The sequence below is a fragment of the Amblyomma maculatum genome, chromosome 1 (assembly GCF_055883805.1).
Source record: "Amblyomma maculatum isolate TAMU_Amacu chromosome 1, ASM5588380v1, whole genome shotgun sequence".
In the NCBI taxonomy this organism is placed as follows: domain Eukaryota; kingdom Metazoa; phylum Arthropoda; class Arachnida; order Ixodida; family Ixodidae; genus Amblyomma; species Amblyomma maculatum.
The window spans coordinates 437,030,467-437,054,090 of NC_139344.1; the positions used below are offsets into that span (position 1 = coordinate 437,030,467).

The 23,624-nt window shown below is 43.4% G+C and overlaps 1 protein-coding gene across 7 annotated transcripts in view; it reads left to right on the forward strand.

The window, feature by feature from the left end:
• The window catches only part of LOC146209484 (uncharacterized), a 200,202-nt gene that overhangs the window by 39,591 nt on the left and 136,987 nt on the right, over positions 1-23,624 (forward strand). For 2 of the 7 annotated variants that reach the window (XM_084600598.1, XM_084600606.1), the window contains 6 exons: positions 1,194-1,325; positions 4,131-4,293; positions 7,421-7,678; positions 10,021-10,224; positions 13,296-13,442; positions 21,091-21,613. In XM_084600598.1, coding sequence (XP_084456724.1) covers positions 1,194-1,325; positions 4,131-4,293; positions 7,421-7,678; positions 10,021-10,224; positions 13,296-13,442; positions 21,091-21,450 — 1,264 coding nt within the window. In that variant the 3' untranslated portion in view covers positions 21,451-21,613. Of the gene's footprint in view, positions 1-1,193; positions 1,326-4,130; positions 4,294-7,420; positions 7,679-10,020; positions 10,225-13,295; positions 13,443-21,090; positions 21,614-23,624 lie in introns of those variants that run through there. The other 5 variants (XM_084600602.1, XM_084600622.1, XM_084600610.1 and 2 more) reach the window with 3 other exon arrangements.

Genomic DNA, 23,624 nt, shown 5'->3' on the forward strand with positions numbered 1-23,624 from the left:
CATATTGGATGCCAAGTAAAAAAAAAAGCGTAGCAAGGGGTGGCAGTAAAGTCAGGCGGGCGGATCAGGTTAGAAGTTAGCAGGGGTCAAGTGGATGCAGCTAGCACAATAGTCTGGTTGATGATGACCGGAAATTTTTGCACATAATTTCAATAGCTTCCAGACATAACTTCCACAAATGTGCCCGCCTCAAGGGCTCAATAATAAGATAATACACATTTTAAATATACCTCCAAAAGTTCGTAGCTTCTAGTCAGCTTTATCAAGCTCAACATTAGTAATTTATTAAACAGAGCAGGCTCCGCTGCTGTAGTAGAAATCGCGTGCATCCATTATTTTTACCGGTAAAGCCTGAAACAATCTTAACAAGCTCTTTCAACCCTGTTAAGCTATTGGCCGCCCTATCTGTCTCAAAAATCAACTAAGGTATTTTGCATTAGATTACATCCTAGCATTTAGAGGAAACTCGGGATGTGAGAGTAACATTTGTACGTCTCCTTAAACGCATCATGCATCATGCATGGTGGTGGATAAATGGTCCGCTCAGATGGATCGGCGAGAAAATTGTTTTCAGCGCTAATAGTAATTGTATGGTATTATAAGAAACAGCGTTGCCTAACTGCCGCATGTGTAGTTTGATATGATGCATAAACGCGCTGTCAAAGTCGGTATATCACATATACAATTCCAGGCTACAGTGAAGCTCTTCTTTTTTTGCATATTCTATGCATCGAATTATCGATATTTCTAGCAATTTTGCGATCCCCTTCGAGTTCAATATATCCGGGCTCAAGGGTATTAAGCTTTTGTATAAAATGACTCAAAAGTCTCATAAATCGCTAATATAAAGAGCAAACGTGATTATTGTCTTTAGTGATCACCCTAGCGTCCTCTTCCTTTTGGAAGCATTCAGTGCGCTGCTTTCCGCTCATGTTTTTCTCAGCGGGTTGTTTGTCAGACCTAGATTCATTAAGACAACTATTCTGGGCGCTCCGAATATTTTGCCCAATAAAATCAGATCTCGTATTCATCACCAAAACCAAGCCTGATACATATGCAGCTAAACTATTTACTTTCTGTCATGGCACTCAGACTCGCCGCAGTGGTACTGCAGTTCGAACACCTGATTGCAGAACTCAATAACCTATAATTCATTACGATTTACAAAACTATACCCCTACATAACATTACAGGAAAAAGGATGTGATACGTCGTCGTGTCTTCATCAAGTCCATGATCGGCGTTCTCTGGGTGGATGTTGTACGGGTGACTGTCGGCACGCTGGGATACTTCGGCTGCCTTTTCGCCAGGGTGCCTGCCCTTGAGTAAGTTTACCACAGCGCGGATGTTTTGCTGTTCGGAAACATTTTTAGTCGAGCCCAGCGAGCTTGACCGCAACTAACTATAAACAAACAAAAAAACGTGAAATCAAATTAAGTTTTCTGGCAATTCCAGTCCACATGCAATACGAGAAACCTCTTGGTAGTAATACTTAGACAGCGGTACAAAATACGCCTATTTACATTTCCTTGGCTAGAACTCAATTTTTAATCAAGAAAACAAAAGCCCTCTGGTTTACACTAAACTATATTTAAAGCCCTCTAAAACAGCCACAATGCACATAATATTGCATGAAATTGTTCCGCTACCATATTGACTAGAAAGTTTATTTTGTAATAACTGTGTTTCATACATGTTCAGTTCATAACTGACTGCAATCGGAGAATGCCCACTAAGGGACAGATGATGAGTACTGCAGCGAAATTGCCGCCTTTAAAAACAAAACTGCTTGACAGTAAGGGATACCAACTTCATACGTGCCTAACCCAAACGTTTCGTTGCATAATGTCATAGTTTCTGTGGCGATTTTTACAACGCTTGCATAGTAGACTACACTCTTTTGATTGTGTGGCTAATACTAACTACTGGGAGACGACAGGAAATTGGTGATGATTGGAGGGCACTTATTCCACCGGAGAGGACTATTGTGCGATCAATGAATAATATTATCTTCGATTTACTGCTTGTCTTCCGTCAAAAATTGTAGTTATAACACTAAAAACATTATAGCCATGACAACAGAAGAGGGGTAGTCCTATGCGCTGAAAAATATTGTTACCCAGGAAGGGCGCAATGGGACAAATAAACATTTAGGCGTTTTCACGCGGTACACAAGAATATTTTGCTGTATGCGCTTTATATATTACCCGTCTTACACTCTCATGGCTCCTAAAGAAATCATTTACTAATAAGACAATAGTAGTAAACGAGCGTGCGATATGTTTCTAATGAGATTTGGATACATTTGACATATAAGCAATGGCTTTATGGAGCAAATGCCATAGAATACTGTGATGCTCTTGAGAAGTCGAGTTTAACGTATGGCACGTAATTCGTGTTCACGAAAGCCTTGCAAAACGTCTTGAGAACACATATACGTACTTGCACTTCCTTTCTTGAAATCGGCATCCTATTATGGGTCTTTATAACCTTTAGCAAACATATCAGCACATTGTCATAATCTGCATTATTGATTTTCCAGCAGTTAGTTTTGCCCTTCGGAAGATTTGTATCTTGTTAATATATCCTCCTGTGTGTTCAGCATACCCCCTAGCCTTCACATCTACACAAAGCGTGCTAAATCACACAGCACAGGGTCTCGAAAAAATTGTAGCGAGCGTTATAACAGCGCACAAAAATTGCACAGTGGCCAAAAAGTACAGCATAAAAAACACCACGTAATTCATTTCAGTATAGTCTTACGAGTCTTGCGGAGCAGCACCGGACTTCAAAATGGTTTTGGGCACATAATAATATCTCAACGAGGTATTGCTTTTCAGTCTCAATTAAATGAATCCAGCGAAATGTTTTCGACGAAATGGCTTGTTTAGTGGAAGCGAAAGCTCAAAATAAAATCTGGGGTATGTTCTGGCTAATTTCTTTTCTAAGCAGCCCAGACTCTGCTTGAGCAATGCAGAAATCATTTGGCAGTGTGTTCAGTATAGTTTAGTTGAGTAGTTTAGCAGTAGCTAAAGACTTAATTTGGGTGCTTGAACACATCGTTTAGCACGGGTTTAATCAGTTAAAAACAAATTTTCCATTAACCATGTCAGGCTTTCAAGGTGTAATCAGGGCGAATGTGCATTCATCCAGCGCGGTATAACTGTAATGTTACTTTGCATACCTTGAGCCTTAGCCAGGCACTTTTAGGCCTCGCGCGACGCTTGAAAGGCACATTCGCGCGCCAATGCATGTTCGATTATATTGTACAGTCTTCATTACCGAATCCGTTTTGAGTATACCTAACTAGTCTAATTTATTACTAATTAGTTTTTCCTTATTCTGGGGATGGTGATAGTCATACTGTCATCACCACTGACATCAGTTCATAGTAGAGCTTGGCTTTGTTGTTACCGTACCATCATTAGGTTCGGCGGGTGGAAACCAAAACTTGCGAATCCATGATACTAGACCAATTGCCATAATACTCACTTATTGAAACGGAAACCAGAAATCGCTCATGCAGATTGCGCTGGGCTAATTTCCTTAGCAACAGTCAGTTCTACAGATAGTAACCGAAAGCTTGCCCAAATCCATCGTTCTATGCTAGAATTGCTTTCGCACTGTAAACTAAATCATTACTTATTATTATTATTATTATTATTATTATTATTATTAATATTATTATTATTATTATTATTATTATTATTATTATTATTATTATTATTATTATTATTATTATTATTATTATTATTATTATTATTATTATTATTATTATTATTATTATTAACGAGAAGCACGCGAGCACTGCCTATTCATTTCGTGTACCATACTCGGTCTTCAAGCAACGCTGCACTGGGCGGTCATGCGGTCATGGTTGTGTTGTAAGATTTTTATTGTTGCTTATTCGCTGTGATTTATTTTTCGTCTGCTTTTTTGTTCTTGTGGCTTTTTTGTGTGCTGTTTTCATGCATGCTCCTCATTAGCATGCTGTTCATTCATGGCTTTTTTCAGAGCATTCTTGTAGCATATACATTGGATCTCACAGTTTTATTGCGTTGATAGCTGTGTGTTCGAGACTCGACCGGCAAATGGGAAAAGGGGAAGTTGGCAGCGTCATTTGTGTGCAGGCTGCTCATGGTGAGTTCCACGAGGGGCGACATGACCGCGGCTGCCATTCTGCTGGTGGCCGTCAGTGCAGCCGAGTACCTCATATCGATCTACCACATGGACCTGCTCATCGTCTTTGGCTGCCGTATGCGGGCCATGCTCCAGGGAGCCATTTTCCGAAAGGTGGGAGGGGAGGTGGCATCCCGCTTATGCTCCCTTTGCTTTTTTCCCCCAAAACATTCGCACGATCGCTCGATGTGGCAAGGTTGTAGAAAAGACATTTCGACCACACGAAATATGTTACTCCAACCTTTCAACTTAGCTCACAACAGCTCATGACATGGGCAGAAGGTCAAATTTTGTTTCGTCAGCGAAAGTAAAGAAAGCGCGCGCGAAAGATTCTCTGTGAATGTATTTTCAATATTTGTTTTGAACTACTTTCGCACTCTCGTGGCGCTTTTCGCACACATATGGGAAGCAAGTCTTGTCACTTCGAGTCCCCTCCCACTTTACAATCAGGTCGATGCAATTAGGGCGAAATGGTGCAAGACCACCATAAAGTTTGCACAAAGACCATTACTGTTACAACGTTCTTAAAGTAATTATGGGCGTATTTTAGGCGATATCATAATTCAGGGATCCAATTACGACGTTTCGTTCGAAAGAGCGCAATACACTATCGCTTAAAAACAGGTATCCGTTAAGCCGATTTCATGCCCCTCCTTTAAGGCTCAGTAGTCAGAATGCTCGAGTAATGAAATCATGGACGTGTGATCAAATTTCGATCACGACAGCCTTTATTCAATCAAGGAGAATAAAAGGAGAAAACAAAGTAGAGGAGAGAAGGAGGGGAGAAAAGTGCGCGTTAAAGGGCCACTCTACACCCTACGGTCGAAAATATTTTCTTCTCCGGATACTGCGAGGATTTCTCCCGTAACATAAAGCCGACAAAAAGTTTAGAATTAGACAGCAGCTACAGCCACCATAATTTTCCAGTTTTTCCGTGTTCCTCTCCTCTTTTTCGTGTCAGATATATTTCATCCTCGTGGCTGGGCGTCTTGAGAGGAAGGCATATAGTCTGGCGCAGTCACTCACATGTGTACATCATGGCTTCTCCTTCTGAATTTGTTTTCTTCTTTTAGCTGTCTTCTGAGCATTGGCACTGGTCTCCAACGAGCAGGGCGACCCCGAAACGACCTTGTATCAGAAAGTTGAGAAGGACGCCCCCCTCCTCTCTCATCGAAGCACATTCAAATGACTAGCTGGCCGGTACACATACATGTGTCTGTGTGCGTTTGTAATATCTGATCGTCTGAATCTTTTCTCTGTTCGCGGTTGAGTGCGTCACCGGCACACCGCGTTAACACACTGAAGTGTACACGTACGTATTAGAAAAAATGTGTTGCAGTTTAACTCTGGTTAACCCTAGTTGAATTGCGATAGCAATGGCGCAAGCTTCATGTCCCTGCGACATTATTCCCCTATCACGCCTTATCAGTGCAAGGTGCTACATTATTGGGGACACTTGAGCTCATCCTCTTAATGCGGCGAAAGTGAATTCGGCCTACGGTAACGGAGCGTTCTTCTTCATCTTTTCTTTGAGGCCGTTTAAGGTCAAACATGGCCCTTCCCGGGATGACGCGACAGGCCGAAACCTGGCGCAGTATTGCTATCGTAATAAAAGAAACTAAAAGGTTTCCTTTGGTGTGGTTGCATGCGTAGACTAAAGGCGCAACGGAAAAGAGCGTAGCGGCGGCTCACACAATTAGTGGTGTGCTGCTTCCATTCATAGCTCACTCAGAGAGACTGACCAATGGATTCTGTTTATGGTCTGACGTCATGTCTTCGGTTCTACTGGCTAGCGACGAGAATGAGAAAGCTTGCTTTCTGAAGGGACCGTGAAAGAGCTTTGATTTGTGTATTTGCCTAATTTCGGTGCGCGCATCGCTTTAGTATATTGCATCTATTACCACCGATACATGATCACAGGTTTGGGCCTGTGTGTCTCACATATCATACCCTTTAAGTGACAATTTAAGAAAAGTCAGGTAGTCAATTTCCGGGCCTCGTTTATGGCGTCCTTCATAGCATGAACTGCTTTGGGACGTTAAACACGATAAAGCAAACGAAAGAAAATATAAGTATTTATATAAGTATTTGAGTTTATTTTACCGTGGTAGAGTTACAACCCGGTGCACGAAAATCAAGCATCGGCGGCCGTCCGTCAGCGCTCTCGTGAGCGAAAAAGTACGCTTATGGCGATGGCAGGCGGTAGCAGCTGACATGACCGAGCGATAACTTCACGTAAGGTTGCCTGATATTACGTTTTATAGGATCTGCAAACTCGGGCCTCTCGTTTCCAATGGGAAACCGATATCAGAATCAGCCTGCCAGGACCCTTCCGTTCGCGTTACCCATAGGCCACGCAGGCACGTTCATATACAGCTTGGTTAAAGCGAGGCTTTATATATGAGGTGATAGCCTACCCTATCGCGTCATACCCTTAAGGCTGAGCTTAAGTGTCCCCAATAATATCTTAGTTTTTTACTTGATAGGTCCTTTAGTGATATGTTTTTGTAGCTAATCTTTTATTGTTTCTATTCTTATTTTACGACAATTATTGGTTTCTTATCGCCGTTCTCGGATACAGCATTGATATATTGAAAGTTAAATGTTCCTCTACATTACAAAAGTGGCTACAAGTGATAAGTATTTCATTAAGACCTTAGATGCTACAAACAACAGAAAACAATGAAGGCTCCACTTCACTTTTCTTCTATAGAAATACGTTAACTTGTGTTTTGAAGTAATAAAGAAGCAAGCATGATCTTTCTAGCAGAGCTACAATGTTTCGCTGCAACTTTAATGATAACCAATCAAAGAACCTTGATTATTTTAATGAAACAGAAGTGGGAGCAATCATAATAATATTACACTCCAAAATAGGGCTTGCGTGGATGAAAAAATTTTGCAAACCATCTTTCAGATGGTTCAAAATTGTTCTGGAGATATTGTTTTTGTCCGTACGGTTTTAATTTCGCAAAGAAACATTCTGCCCTCCATTTCGACGGCAACGCTAAGTGTGAATGTTGCTCATCCATGATGGTCTCTGAAATCAAGTATAAAAGTATGCAAATGTAGAAATTAAACAATATATGTCAGCGCAGTAATGAAGAGGTTGCAGTGTCATGAACGAACTTTACATGTAACAGCATCCAATCTCCAAAAATCACACTTCTCTCATGCGTCTTATGTATTGTAATTTAGGCAAAATTCCAAAAGTGGATTGAGTCCGATGTTCGTTTCTCAGGCTGTCCAGATGCCAGCCACATTGAGGGGTACGCACCCCACCGGTTCCGTCGTATCCCTCTTGGCTGTCGACTGTGGCACGCTGGCGTTGAGCACAATGGTCTTCCCAATGCCTCTCGGTGGCCTCATCACCCTGGCCGTCCTTTTGTGGCTCTTGGCGCAGAGGGCGGAGGCCGTACCCACGCTCTGCTGCACAGCCTGGATACTGGTCGTGCTCGTGATGCCCTTCTGCGCATTCAGATTACAAAAGAAATTCTGGGTACGTCTGCAGAATGCTGATTTATACGAAGTCGGCTGCACTGCTCATCTACATAGTATATTTTATTGCTGCCTGAGAAGTAACACACTTTCTAAAGCATGAACAAAGTTACATTTACTGCCCAATTTTCAACTGACCCGAATGTAGCACTATATATGAGAATTTTTCATTATTGATTTGGCAGCCTGGAGCAGATAACATAATTCTGACTAGCGTTCTAGAGGGCGGTCTTCTTAGTGTGACAACAGCAAAGCATTTCATTTAAGTCATCTCCCACTGACTAGATCTGTAGAGAAGTTTTCCTTTTCATTAGTTAAGGTGCTGACGAGGTGTTTGAAATTATTTCCTCAACAAAGGAACAGAACAGAACCAACACGCAGGGCATCATATCCAGTAACATTTTCTGGCGCTTAAGAAAAAAAAAAAAGCCATGCCCGTGCATTTTCTATGCATTCTTGGCACATCACAGTCTAACTGTATCCGTATAGAGTATTTTATCCAGTATGATACGTTTGCTTAGCAAAACAATGTACAGCTGAAGTTCGAAGGTATAGGTTCCACTGCGCATCAACAAATACGGATTCAACCAATAAAGTGTCTGGCTTGACATTGAATTAGCTTTTTTTGTTGGTGACATGCACCCGCAAAAAAACAGTAATTCGGCGGCATAGATGACAGCAAGCGTGCTCGGTGGTCGTTGAAATACAAATTTCGGTTGCACTAGAGAGAGCTTAATTTAAATTCTGTGAAGATCTGGATAAATTGGACGAAGGACAGTCCTGAACAACGTAAGAGCAGTCGCGCTTTGCTGAAATCATTCGAGATATATCCCTACGCATCTCGCTCTACAAAGAAATTGATAAAGCCACGTCTGGACGATTTTAAGCATGAAAAAAGCGCGCGAGATCCTTCTGGCGGCGGCAAGCAAAATAGCAGTGCTTGAAGTCAGCACTTCTTGACAGCAGCAAATAAAGAACACAATGGCTGGAATCATTCTGCCGACAACATTGAACATCTTTGGGTGCCTGCACACAAACCTAATGATTTCCGGGCGTTAGCGACGAAAAACGCATTGCACAGGCACTCGCTGTGCATAGGACATAGTTATACAAAACTACGCTTATGCGTTCATAAAACATCAGAATTCTTAGAGTTGCCCCGCCGAGGTGGTGCAGTGGTAAGACGCCCGATTACTATACCGGAGTACCCGGGTTCGAACCCGACATCGGTGGCTGCGTTTCGATGGAGGTGAAACGAAGAGGCGTCCGTGTGCTGTGCGATGTCAGCGCACGTTAAATATCCCCAGGTGGTCGAAATTACTCCGTAGCCCTCCACTACGGCTCCTCTTTCTCTCTTTGCACTGTCACTCCCACCTCTCTCCCTTGCCTTACGGCGCTGTTGAGGTGGCCACAGAAAACAAGTGAGACAGTTACCGTGCTTTTCCCTTCCTAAAATAATCAGAATTCTTAGAAGTAAACTGTAATGCTTGGAATTCCCAAAGTTGCTCTTTCTGCTGATCTGAGAACCCCTACTCTATGTTCAGCTATTTTGCGGCATGTTATTGCAGCCGCTGACTTCTGAATGATTACGAAAGTGCTTACTCCGAGTTTCCATCGTTTTAGTAGCCACTTCCAGTTTAGGCGTCTCTGCCAATCAGATGACTCGAGGTCATGAAAATAACACTTTTGAAAACGACGCATGCTCATAATACAGACCCTAAACTATGTGTTAATAATAGCGAAGCTACTTTTCAGTTGAAGCCTTTAAACAATATGCCTTAGGGGTCTGTTTTGAAGCTATAGTATGCAATAAAGTTACGTCACTAGTACCATTTAGTGGCACAGAGGACAACTTCAGTAGTGCAAGCCATATCAGGCACTGGTATGGCGATTATGTATGCTTACAACCTTTCGCCTTGCTACATGCACCGAAAAATGAACTCCACTTTGATGCAGGTGCATACTCTCTATAGGTGCAACTCCGTCAGTGGTATGAAAAATCACAGTCTATTAGTAAGTGTACTAATAAAAGCACATTGACAGTCTTATTGGTCATGGTTTTAATTAACAGTATAAAAACTGCTCTGTGTGTCGAAAGAAGCCAAACAAGGGCGTAAAGCTACTTTTCGGTGTTTGAATATAAATACACGTGGTGGTTTGTAACTCCTCTGTCTGCGAAATTATGAGGGCAAAATAGTTACAGACACAAAAAAAAACTGTATAGCCACGCTCCGAGCAATATATTACCCTAAATAAAAGAACGCTTTGGCTTTTAAGAACATTAATTTCTTCATACAGCAATGGGATTGAGCTCTCTCGCATGCCTGCTGTCTTTTCTCGCAGCAATCGCAGATGAAGACTCGAGAGGAACGCATCAAAAGCCTGTCGGACCTGTTCGCCTCCATCCGTACAGTAAAAATGTACGCTTGGGAAACAGCCTTGCAAGAGACCGTGCAGCGGCTGCGCACCGTCGAGCTGTCATGGCTGTTCAAGGCGAACCTGCTAGATGGCATCCTTGATTCTGTTTACACCGCTTCTAGCTCCGTGGTACGTGAAGACATATTCATTTTTTTATTGTTTCAAGAAGTAGAAACGTTGGGAGGTAAGGAAGCACCGGATATTCACCGCAGCACCTAGCTCTTCAGCGAGGCACTAGAAGGTAAATTCTGAGTTCACACTAATATGGCGATAGCAAACATGAATTTCTACAGAAAACAAGGGTTATAAATGCGCGAATGTTGCATAACAGTGATGACTGTATAAAATGGAAGCAGAGAGCTGAAGCAAATAAAGATCAGAAAAAAAAACGGTATGTACAGTACATGACTTGCAATAAACTGAAGTTGGCTGCTTCGGTGAAAGCAGAATAAAGGGCGGTAAACAAAAGGTCACGAGAGGCAAAAGGTGGCTTGCGTGGCATTGTTATTGTTGTTGCGACGGAAGGATGAAGGAAAACAAAATGCACACACCACCACGAAGGTTTGGGCAATGCAACTTCGGACCAGAACTTGTGCTGCGGGAAAGTGGTAGCAGCATCCCATTCATAAGCAGCATGCTAGAGCTGACGAGCAGTGAACATGTTACAGAATGCTAACCCCTGCATATTGTTGTTAGGCCTTCGCAGCACCCTTAGACGCTCCGTTTATGAGAAGCCTTAATCCTTGGTCGAAATTTCGGCTTAAGCTGGCATTGCTCCCTCGCTCGCTGCCATGGGCGAGAGCGAAAGTAGCAGGGACAACAAACGAAAACAAGAGAAATTCATGAGAGCGAATAGGTGTTAGAGGAGGCTCCGTTCACTAGCCAATGTTTCGACAAGGGGGCACAGAAGGATTGGTGTATAGATTCTCCAACAAAACACTACTCATCACACACGCAGGGAGGTACTGGCGAAGCTCTGATCAAATCACCAGTTTCCATCAACATGGCCTACACGTTATTTTTACCTTTTAAATTCTGGGGCACAATAATTTTCAGTTTCTAGATGTGGTTTAATTTTTACAATACTGAGAAATTCAGACAAAAATGGCTCCCAGCCATTTGAAGAAAAATTTTTTGCTAGGGACATGTATGCGCTGCCCTTTCAAAATGTCGCCGACCTGCTAAGTTAAACAGGCGAAGTCAGAAAACAAAATAATTTCGTGCATGCCTATACAGTGGTGGGTCAAATAGGAAACAAAAATAACGGTTCATATGAGACCATTGCTGTGCCCGCCACATGTAAATGTATATTTGAGGTGAATCCAAGGTGGAGTTTAGTTACTTCCAAAGTCTTTTGCAGTGATTTAGGTCGGACTCAACGCTGCGTAGTAATTGGTTCGAAAGAACGCCAGTAAACATTACCAAGACCTAACCTGTCATATCGCGCAACCATGTTGTGCATCTGCTGGTCGTGTTATTTGGGATAACCACCTACTATCTTAAAATTATAGCAGCTGCTACATTAGGCAACTACTATTATTTAGGCGAAAGGCTTTACTTGGCTAAGTTCGCGAAAACATATCCGCAAAACTTGGAAGCAAGGCATGGAGATAAAATATGGCAGCAAAATGAAGCGTGTGATATCACATCACATAAGATGAAACTGGTAGTCATGAATGTGTATGTAATGATAATTGGTATATAAGTGTCATCTCATGCGTAGTCATGTCATTTGACTCATTATGGTTGGCTGATGAGACATTTTGACTTATCATCAATTAGTCAGATCGGAGATCCAATTTTCATGTCTGTGGAGTCCATGACTTGCTAAGTCAATCGAGGTATTGACCCTGACTAGTGTGTAGTCATGACTCTGAAAGGTGCTCTGAAAAGTGGCGAGTCAAGAAACCTAAAGTGCTTAGTCAGGACACTCAAAATATATGATTCATGACACTCTAGGAGCTAATAAAGAGCAGCCAAAGCCCAAGCATTTACATTTCTGCAATGAAGTTCTGTGCAATGCTCTTCACATGATTCACAACTGCAATTTCAGCAAAAATAAACAGTCACCCTGCGAGCAAAGACTTCGTATATTAATGGCAGCCGTGAAAAAATTCTCCCTTTTCTATCTCTTCTTTGTCTATTTAGTGCGAAATCGCTCATAATACGGAGAACCGTGAGGCAGAAAGACTTGTCAGCCACCATTGGACTCGACTCCTGACTGGCCCGGCATTTCGTGATGTCAAGGGTCATGCACACTGTCGCGGTGTTTCAAACAGCGTTTTCGCTTCGTTTCATCCGTCTAACCAAAAAGGTGTTTTTGGCAAGTTGGAAGTAGTTCATATCGTTGTACAGGCGCCTCCGTGCTATGTCTTTTTTTGCGCTAGCCCACGATATAGTCTGGTTCCGGCCTTGCCTTCTAATGGTTACCGATATATCCACGTGACTGGTCCTAAACAGCAGCGCCAGCGCTGCTTTTCCTTCCTTGCAATGTCGAGAACACTAGATCGTCACAGACTTTTTTTTCATTCGACAATAGACATTCCTTTAGTTTGCATTGCTAGTTATTGGCTTTACAAAGTAATTTAACAGTGCGTGAGCTTCAGTTCCTTCTTTGAACAAATTTTAGTGAGCAGAAAGCGTTGCGTTACGCTGGTCGTTTGTATATATTCTCCTGTCAGAGTCACGAAGTTGAAGCGTTATTTGATAACCCCCATGGCGGAGAGGGAAAGGTACATTTTTTTGCTCACCAGAATTTTTTAACATGGACAAAGACCGCTCAGCCTGCGGCCCTTTGCTTCACAAACGCTATTCTATACGCTATGAAGGAAGCCTTTTGACAGGTACTAATCGGTGATAGAGTCATTACGTCCGTGATTACCCCCACTTGAAAATGAGGTCGGAAGCTGAAATGCCATACTGTCACTTTTCAGCCATCAGCGCAAAGCACTTCTATCGAGTCAGTGTGGTAAATCATTCATTGACCACCAGGAACTCCAAATGTGTTGACACTTTTTGTTGAATACTGACTTAAGTCAGAAGTCGAAACCTATATGTATTATTGCCGACAGCCTTCGTGCTATTTGTAGATTTATAAAAATACATTTAAAAGAGACAACAAAATATTTAAGAAATATGATTTGAGAGAGTGCTGTACCTAAAATTTGTTAGTTTAAATGTACATTGCTTCCTTTTTGCAGCTGACAATTATCTTATTCTTGACGCTCTACTTCTTTGAACCGAACATCGCTTTGACCCCAGAGCTGTCGTTTTCTTGCATATACCTCCTCTACGTCACCGAGTTGACGCTCAACTCTACAGCTCTGCTCTTCAGAAATGGACGTCAGGTATGTCTCGTAACTGTGCATGAAGAAGTGGATGGTGCAATGCTATATTTCGTGTTCCATATGGCCGTAAATTTTACAATATCAAAAGTTCTAGCTTTCTGTTCGAAATTGTTGGCTAATAGAAACATTTTCTTGCCAATTTTTTGACCGCATGAGTCGGAGTTGTTTACTCAATGCCAGTGCCTACCTAATCATGCGTATGGGTTGTTGGCGCGGCGCAAGTCATGCTTTGTTATTCTATTGTTTTAGCGTTCACACATCATAGCAATAATTTTATGGATGGATGATAAATAAGTAAACGCAGGAACAAAAACAGCAGCCAGCGCCGGTGAAATTTGGTTCGACACCTTAGAATTTGTCCAGTCCACCTGCAAACTGAGGTATAAAGGTGGCTGTTTTATATTGAATTTTCTTTGGTATTATTGTACCGATGTAAGGAACTTGTTCACCATTACCCAAAGCGGCAGCAAGTAATATTCTCATTACCACGAGTTTCACGTAGAATGTGATGAAGGGGGAAGGTATAGAGCTGTGCAAGAACTTTGTTATGTGCTGCCTATGGCTTAAAGACGGTATGCTCTGAGGTGTGGATGAACACTCAATTTTCTCATATTAGCTATATAAGCTCTCATGAGTATTTGACAATGAATACCTCTCGCTTTAGATGAGTCTGTAAGAGCACCGAACAGGAAATTCGTAGGTCGTAATATAGGATACCACAAGCGGCAGTGGCAGATCTTACTTTGTGACAATTTATATTTAACCTGTGTTTTGATTGCTTAATAATGCACGTCTGCAGCAGAAATGTCACAATTACCTATGTTTACCTAGACATTGCTGACAGCTGACTTCAATGTGTGTATCATGAAGAGCCTCTCATTTCCCTACTGGATGTTCTTATTTGGAGACTCAAAATGATTTTATGGTCATGAAACATATGTTTCGCTCCATACCATAGCTAAGTACGCTGCCTGAAACCACAACATGGCGTCATTGATGCCAACCAAGAGGAAAGATTTTTTGCAGACAGTGGAATGGGCGGCCGTCTAACAATGTAGGACGCAAATAATTTCGAGATGCTTTTGTGGAACTTTCTCTTGCAGTGTTTTCAAATGGTGTAGTGTGGACGCATGCTAATCTGTTTGTATTTGCGTCACTCTCGGCGTTCTAAAAACGATGCCCCATCTTGTGTGAGGCGCTACAGCTACGGCTAAAATAGTAACGAAGAAAACATCTCTTTCTTGTTTGCCGTCTCATGTTTAATTGCGAACGAAGTGGAGCTGTCCCATCCTACGAAAAGGATTTGATGGCGACCTAATATCTGACGCCCCGAACGTGTATTTTTGTGAGAAGTGTTTGCAGACTGCTGATATCGTCCGGTAAGATGAGTTTGTAAATATCGGGAAGTTGTCTGTCAAAACATTTTCATGAAGAAGCTTGACAGTGTTCCAACATTCATGTGAGGGCTCTAAAGTATTTATCCAAGACAACCCCACGTCCCGGCAACCCCTACAGCGAGGACATATATTATAGACTTGAAGCAATATTGCTCTCATCTATTTTCCAATGTGAAAAATAGCTGAGACCTTTACTTCGAGCTCATGCTCAATTTCTAGCCAGTGGCCGCAAAATGCCTCAGCCACTAAAAGCTCCTGCATTGAGATTTGGCTTCGAGCCTTTTGAAGAATACTGCCACAACGGTTTACACTTTCTATTAACGCTCATATTCCTTCAGCACGTAGCTTCAGCAGTTTTATTTTTGACGCAAGATGCAGCCAGCTTTTACTAGAACGATCTAAGCACAGCCTCACTGCTTCCGGTTCGAGATTTACGTAGTCGGTGCTGAAGCCTGCCCTCGAGCGACAGGTATTCAGTTCGACAATCGCCGAGTACGTCTTGCTATCACGCCGTGCTGGGAACGTTCCTTTGCGGAAGTAAGTCAACCCAGTAAAGTATCTTTTAGATGTCTTTTGCTGTTTTGCTCCCTCCTGCATTTCCCTCACCACAGCTTGATAGTACGTGAATAAATGTTTTAGTTACAGGCGCTCACATTTTTCTTTTGGACATACATAGACTACCAATGACGGGGGTGGGTAGGTTCGACAAATGTGTTCAAGAAGCAACATTAATGTGTTCAAGAAGCCGGTACAATGCTTTAAAGCTTGAATAACCACGTTAATATTGAGTTCGTTGACGCTCGTCAGGGACTTCGCAAATACCGGCTCTGTGGCATAGCACTTTCACTTGACAAAGAATATAACTGCGCTAGCAAACATGCAAACATGCTAAAGCTAAGCCTATCAAATTACACAATAATAGCTCAAAATACTAAATGTTCCGAGAATGCTGCAGAATCCGCAGTGGAGAAATGCGAAAGCCTGAGCGTTTCTTCAGGCCTCGCACGGGTGCTGCAGTGGTGACGCCCGACTACTGTGCCGGACTAACCGGTTTCAATCCTGACTTCGTCGACTGCGTTTCGATGGAGGCGAAACGAAGAGGCGTCCGTGTGCTGTGCGACATCGGCATTGTTGTTGTTGTGGCTGTAGAAAGAAGGAAAGGAAAATGCACGGGCCTGCTACTGGCTCTGTAGCTAAACCACCTCCGCTGCCTGATTAATAATTTATAGGAAGGGAAAGGCACGATAACTGCCTCACTTGGTTTCTGTGAACACCGCAGCCGCGCCGTAAGGGAAGGGAGAAAGGTGGGAGTGAAAGTGGAAAGAGAGAAAGAAGAGCCGTAGTTTGCAGATTCTATCTCCTGCAACGTTATCGGTGTTTCTAGGCGCGCTTTACTTTCGTCATCCAGTGCAGGCATCAGTCTTAGAAAATCTGTTTGAAAGCCACCCACAGTCTCAAGCTTAGCGCTAAGCAGTTCTTCGAAGTGCTCTGCTTCTGCACGCTGAATATCTTTAGCATCTTCAGTGATATGGCCGGCATACCTTATACTCCTTATTTCTTTCTGGCAGGCGTATCTTTTCTTGTCTGCTAGCGCTCGTTTTGTCGGCACTTCTCCAGCCCAAAGTTTTTCTGCCCTTGAACGTATGACAGCCGCTGTGTATCTTTCGCTGTCGATTGTTTCCAGCTCACTTGCCCTGGAAACAATCGCCCTGGCACAGTACTTTCCATGCTAAAATACTGAAGTTGTTCATTCAGTTCTTTTTCTTTCTCTTTATGCCGCACCTTACTGCTCTTTTCTATGGATTTCAATTTGACCCACTCTTTGAAGCTGTCTCATTCCGCTCCAAAATTTACTGGTCGCATAGCCAGACGATTTTCAAACTCGGTCTTAACTTCCGTAAGGAACTCTTCATCGGCGAGATGTTTGGCATTCAGTTTCCATGGGTACCAGTTAAAGCGCGATTTCTTTCCTGCCCTACCGAACACTGCACTCACGAGACAATGATCGCTGAAAGACACAGGTTTGACCTCATATGCAGTACATAGGGAACCGAGGCATACACCCTGTCCAATCTAGCACAGCTATCTCGCTGAAAGTGCGGGAACTCTGGTTGGTTTCCAGTGGAGAACACACTACCAACATCCTCAAGGCCGTATTCATGCACAAGTGCATTCAACTGCTCGGAGCTTCTGTCTCTTCGAGGTTTACACTTCGCCGCTCGGTCCACAACTGCGCACACACAGTTGTAATCGCCAAGTACAAGCAGGATTTTGTCGACCTTCAACCACAATTCAATAGGCTCAAAAAACAATTCACGTTCGCATTCTGAATAGGGAGCATACACACACACAACACGCCAGCATAAATTGCAGTAGGTAAAATCAGTAACCAAAAGACGAAAACTTGGACAGGCAAAAACGGACTTTACGCTTACTCCCAGCGTGTTATGTATAAATAAAATGCATCCACCCGATACACCAACAGAATGGCATACACACACATAAAAGTTTATTTGAAAAGAAGCCACCATACGGTCAGTGCTTTCTTGGCTCTCAATCTTTGAATCTTGCACAGCTGCTATAACTATATCATTATCCACAAGAAGGCGACTGAGCTGGCATTGTCGCCTTTTCGCTCCCAGCTCTTTGACATTCAAAGTAGCTACGTGTAACGCCGAATTAAGCTTGAGAGTCATGCGTTAGAAATGGACGCCCATACCCGCATGGTGCCTACCTTCATGGTTGCGTGGCCTCCGCTTCTGAAGAACAGCGGCATATGTGTGCATGTATTGTCCTCACAGAACGTCGGGCTGCATACAAACGAAGTCCAAGCACCGTATGTCATTTTTGCTCACGCACGCCCCGCTTGGTTGCAGAATGTTCCTGACGCTGGTCGGTAGGCAGCCGACCAACAAATCGTTCAGGACACCACAAAAACTACGGAGGCGGTTTCCCCGCCTGCCGCGTGTAGGTCGAGAAGTTCGGCTTCGGTCGAGAAGTTGATCGTCGGATGCCCGCAGTTTTCGGCGGCGGCTCATCAGAAACGCCGCCGGGCAGCTGAGTCTTCTCCAAGCTTTCCTCGTGTGGACGTTTCGCGGCAATTAAGGCCGCTATCTCAGGCCCAACTTCCATGGCATCAGTACAAGGAGGCTCAGTACTCAGATGCTCCTCAGCGTCAGAAAACTTAATTACGTCTTCTGACGCCTCCTTTGACGCGCTTTCGTGGTCCTGTTGGTCCTGCGATGGAACGTGCAAGACGTGCAGAGCTTCATTCTTTTCACTTGAGACCGTCACCTTATGCTCAGTTAAAACCGTCATGGAAGGCGCGTCCTGTTTCGTTGACTGTCCTCTAATGTCAGCCGCCTCCTCCGCATCCACCTCATCCATTATCAACTCGGACGAGCCTTCGCTGGTCCCAGGTCCGGCAATGCTTGCGTAGGTACGTGCACACTGGAGGTCTTCATGCCTGAACCGTCGACAGGTTTTGAAACGAGGAACCCGGCACTCCTTGCGGATGTGCCCCGTACTCCGACAGCGTAGGCACAAGGGAGGTCTGCCTGGCACAACAACGAGCGCCAGCTCACCGCTAACGTTCAGCTGATGTCGCAGGTCGTCCAGCTTCACGCCAGCTTTCAACTTAAGCGTGACAAGTCGAGTAGTTGAGCCCTTTTTTACCATACCTTTCACACGCCAGCGCTCCCTTGTAACTTCCAACACCTTTCCATACGGCGTAAAGGAAGCACGAACATCCTCGTCTGGCACGTTGTGTAACAGCCAGTGAAGTTTCAGTCGCACGTCCTCGTTGGCCGGGTCAATTATCAAGCAGCGACCGTTTTTCACACACAACTCGGCTACACTAACAAGCTTGGTCACCGCTTCAGGATCCTTGAGAGTGGCAGCCCAAACGTGGCTCATCCGATACGCCTCCATCGCAACAACATCGGGGATCAGCGAATGCTGTGCCAATGCGCCGCGTAAATCTTCCGCCCGGTGCGGGCGGTCCCTGATATCGGCGTGCAAAAAAACCGTATTCAAAACAATCCGACCTGTTGGCAGTGCAGGCAAAACAACTTGAGAAGTACTATCCTGTTCAGCAGTCCTGTTACCGCGGCCTGACATGGCCGCTGAAGCCGCTCCTGAGGAGCCCTGCATCCTGCGTCCGTTAACTGGCGGGGCTGGAAGCAGAATCCTACTTCCACTGCGCCACTCTGCTGGCCACAAGGGTGGGGAAATTAGCAGTGTATTAGTATCTTCGTGGTTGCTCAATGACAATAAAAATGTCAGTAGCAGAGCGTGGTTTCGATCCACGGACCTCTGGGTTTTGATCCCAGCACGCTACCCCTGCGCCACTCTGCCTTTTTTTCTTAATGCCGGCTTCGACGCACAATACACAACATACAAAAGTGATTAAAACGTGTCAGCAAACCTTTAGCGGACACGACGCGTTAAAATTTATTCATCTCTACCAAGCTGTTAAGCTGGTCTATCCATTCTTGTGGTTCGGGGAGTGTTCGATACACTTCTCTCAAACGTACAACACTTTCTATAAAATGTTCCCGCACAGGGCGCACATCAACATCTGCATTGTTGAACTGCATTCGCGTTTTCCACAAGCTGTGGAGGCCGAGGAGCATAATCGTATCCAGTGGACTATTGTCAGCGTGTAAAACCGGAAGGAATCTTATGCCGTACATATCTAGGGGTAATTCTTTTTTAAAAGTCCTTTGAAGCACATCCCAGAAAAAGATGGGATCCCAACAATCCAGGAATACGTGTTCTATGGCTTCAGCTTTCTTACATAGGTAACAGTTAGTTGTCCAGGGTACAAAAAGACCTTTTTCATGAAGCCATGTTTTTACTGATAACGTGTTAGTATGAAGTTTAAAGAAAAAGGATTTGACCGAGGGTAACACCGGCATTCTCTTCACTCTGTGCAAAACATCTCCTCCTGGGCCTCCACATAATGGCAAACGGTAAAGTGGAACCGGAATCATTACATCCAATAAATCTGAGTACAATTTTTTCCGCGTGACATCACTCAAGTATTGCATCGAAAATCGCGCATGCAGCATCCCGTATGCAAGTACCACTTCGCGTAGGTACCCTCTCACAGCCCCACCCATAGCATGACAAGAGCATACCACATATCCTGGAAGGAGTCTGCACAGTCGGAGTTGCACAACTGTGCGCAGGAACATGTCATTTTGATTTCGCAGAAACATAAATCATGAGACGACTTGCCTCAAAACAAATGTGCAAGGCCTAGCCCACCTTTTTTTGCAGACAGGAACAAGTTTGTCCGACTGGTTCTTTCCCACGTCGATGCCCAAATAAAAACAGCGAAAACACGGTGCAATTTTTGAATGCTGATCCGAGAAGCACTGAGCACATTCATGTCATACCATATTTTTGCAGTGAGAAATAAATTGCACACGGTAGCCCGCGAAAATACAGATAATTGCCTTCCTTGCCAGGCATCAGCCTTCTCTTTTGCATTTAAAGTTTCATCTTTCCAATACGAATCAGGGTCCCGGTATGCTTGGAGAGGTACACCTAGATACATTGTAGGAATCGTTGACCACTGCAGTCGAGAGTAGTACTCTGGCGTGTCTTCCCAACTGCCGTGCCAGAAGCCATAGCTCTTTTCCCAGTTTATTAACGCCCCCGTAGACTGACAATATTTGTGGACTACATTTGTGGCTTCACAGATGCTAGGCAGTCTACTGGGGCCACTGCTTTTCAATGTATATGTAAACGATATTGTTCAACCGAATTCTGATGCCTGTTATGTTCTTTATGCCGATGATACCAGCATGTTTGTTTCTGGTCATGATATACACGAAGTAGTTGCAAAAGCGGAAACTGAGATGTCTAAGGTAATCAATTGGTCCAACGCCAATGGTCTTAAGATCAACGCAAATAAATCTAAAGCCATAATATTTAAACCAAGAAACAAACAGGCTGCAATAGATCGTCCTTTAACGCACGGTACAGCTACTATTGAAGTTGTTAACCAACATAAGATTTTAGGAGTGACATTTTCAGCTGACCTGACATGGTCGCACCACATTGATTGTTTGAACAAGTCACTGTCATCAGCTGTGGGAGCACTTGCCAGATGTCGTTATTATCTCCCTGAAAAAATAAAAGTTCAAATTTACCACGCATTATTCACATCACATTTAAACTATTGTTCGCTTGTTTGGGGAACAACAACGATCGGCAACATTAACGCAATTTTTCTTTTACAGAAAAAAGCTCTTCGCAATATTGCTAATGTATCGTATTACCATCCGACAGAAGCACTGTTTCTCAAGTATCATATAATAAAAGCACAATATTACCTACAATATCGCTTAATATATACTTTCTTTTTTGCAAGCAATGATCTTCAAACGTTTTTAAAGAGCTCCGCAAGTTTAAGCAAACAAAAAAGCGACGACCGCACCCGCAGCTGTGACAAGTGGTTTGTTCCGCATCGGCGTACCGAATATCTCTGTCAATCCTTACAATACCAACTTCCGCTTCTTCTCAATGACTATGAAAAGAGGGCAATATATTTCGAGACTTTCAATAAAAAAAGATTGCGACATTATTTTGTAACCAAATGAACTACTTATGTTTCAATAACCATGCTCACTTTGTGATTAGAGTTGTACTGACGTGTTAGAATTTCTGTAGGGCTCTATAAGTTTCATTGTGAATTGAGGCCTAACGCAAATTTCTTATACTTTCCATGAATAAATACTGTTTTGTTAACTACTGTACTTTGAATTTTTCTTAGAGTTTGTTTGAACGGATGTTAAATTGATGTGAGTCTACACTGTAATTTACTGTGGGACAACTGCTGCCGTGTATGGGCCCTCAGGCACTCTTCAAGCTCTTCTAGAATAGCTTTTTTCGCCTGAGGGCCTTCAACTTTGAGTTCAAAATAAATTGAATGGAATTGAATTGAATCTTTATCTGAACAGAAAACCGCAATATCATCGGCATAGGCCAGTATTTTAACATGCGCTGACTGTAGCCTGAAGCCCGTTACGCTCTCATTATTTCGGATAGCCAAGCAAAGAGGCTCAAGGAAGAGTGCAAACAACAGGGGCGACATGGGACAGCCCTGCCTAACTGACGACCGCACTTGCAGGCTTTCGGTCAGTTCTCCGTTTACTATAATTCGCGTTGTGCAGTTGGCATACGCCATTCTGAGGCCGTCTGTTAATAAATCCCCAACATTGGAGTGATCCAATATGGCAAACAGCACATCATGCGACACCCAGTCAAATGCTTTTGCGAGATCCAGTTGGATCGTTGAAACACGGTCAACAAGTGCGTCACAACATTCTAGTACGCTTCGTGCTACGTGAATGTTCGTGGCGATGCTCCGTCCCTTTATGCCACAAGTCTGATGCTTGCCAACCAGCTTTGTTATCACACATTGCAGTCGTCTTGCCAACACTTTCATAAATATTTTATAATCAACGTTGGTGAGGCTTATCGGGCGATAAGACCCCACCAACAAACGCTTTTCCGGCTCCTCAGTTTTCGGAATCAGTGTGATATGAGAAGTTCTGAAGGACAGTGAAACACGGTTTTGCTCGTAAGCTTCATTGATAACCTTCAGGAGGAGGTGAGCTATCATTGGCTTAAACATTTTATAAAAGGACGCCCCTAATCCGTCAGGGCCCGGTGCTTTACCAGCTGGCAGAGCGTCTATTGCGTCCTCTATTTCTTCGACGCATATTGACATTTCTAGTCGCTCCTTTTCTTCATCATCAAGCTTGGGCATTAGAGGCAAAAATTCTGCTTCAAAAACCCCTACCATTTTTCGCGGGTGACCAAGCAGGTCTTTGAAATGACCGGCAATTACATGTTTGATAACACTGCCATCCGACGAAACTTCATTCCCACTTCGTATTTTCCGTATTTCCTTACGGCTCGCGTATCGCTTTTCGTCCCATAAAGCACGCTTTGTAGGTGTTTCAGTGGCCCACAGCTTCTCAGACCGTGCGCGAATAACCGCCACTCTGTACTTATCTGTATCTAATCTTTCCAACTGTATCTTGATGCTGCTTAGTTCTTTGGAAAACGTACCTGGTTGAGCGCATTCTATACCAGTAAGGAATTCTAGTTTTTCACACAGGTGTTTTTCGTTTTGTTCCTGTTCATATCGCAGTTTACTAGTTTTTTTCAATTGCCTTCAGTTTTACTGCCTGTTTAAATTCTTCCCAGCCCACGGCAACACTTATCGGACGCTCAGCAAGCAACTTTTTTAGCTCCTCCTCAACGTCCTTAACATAACCCTCGACCTCCAACAATTTCGTGTTTAGTTTCCATAGATCCCAATTAAAGATGTTTTTGCTTTGATTTCTGCCGAACTTTGCAATCACTAGACAGTGATCACTAAAGCACACTGGTCTAGCCTCATACGATGTACACAGCGGCACTAATTCAAGCGATACATACAACCGATCAAGTCGTGCGTGGCTACTGCCTTGAAAAAGAGTGAATTGCAGTTGAGTAGCATTTGCAAACACACTTCCAACATCTTCCAAGTTGTGACCATGAATAACTGAATTCAGGATCTCCGCACTCTTATCCTTCACTGTCAAGCATTTTACACGGTCTTCAGCGCGACACAATTGAAATCCCCAATAAAAGTATGACCTTTTCACAATCTAGGTACGTCTGGAAACGTTCAAAAAACATTATTCTCTCGGAAGCTATATTAGGTGCATACACACACATAACTCTGAAGTTTACATCGTAATGTGAAAAATCAACAATCAGG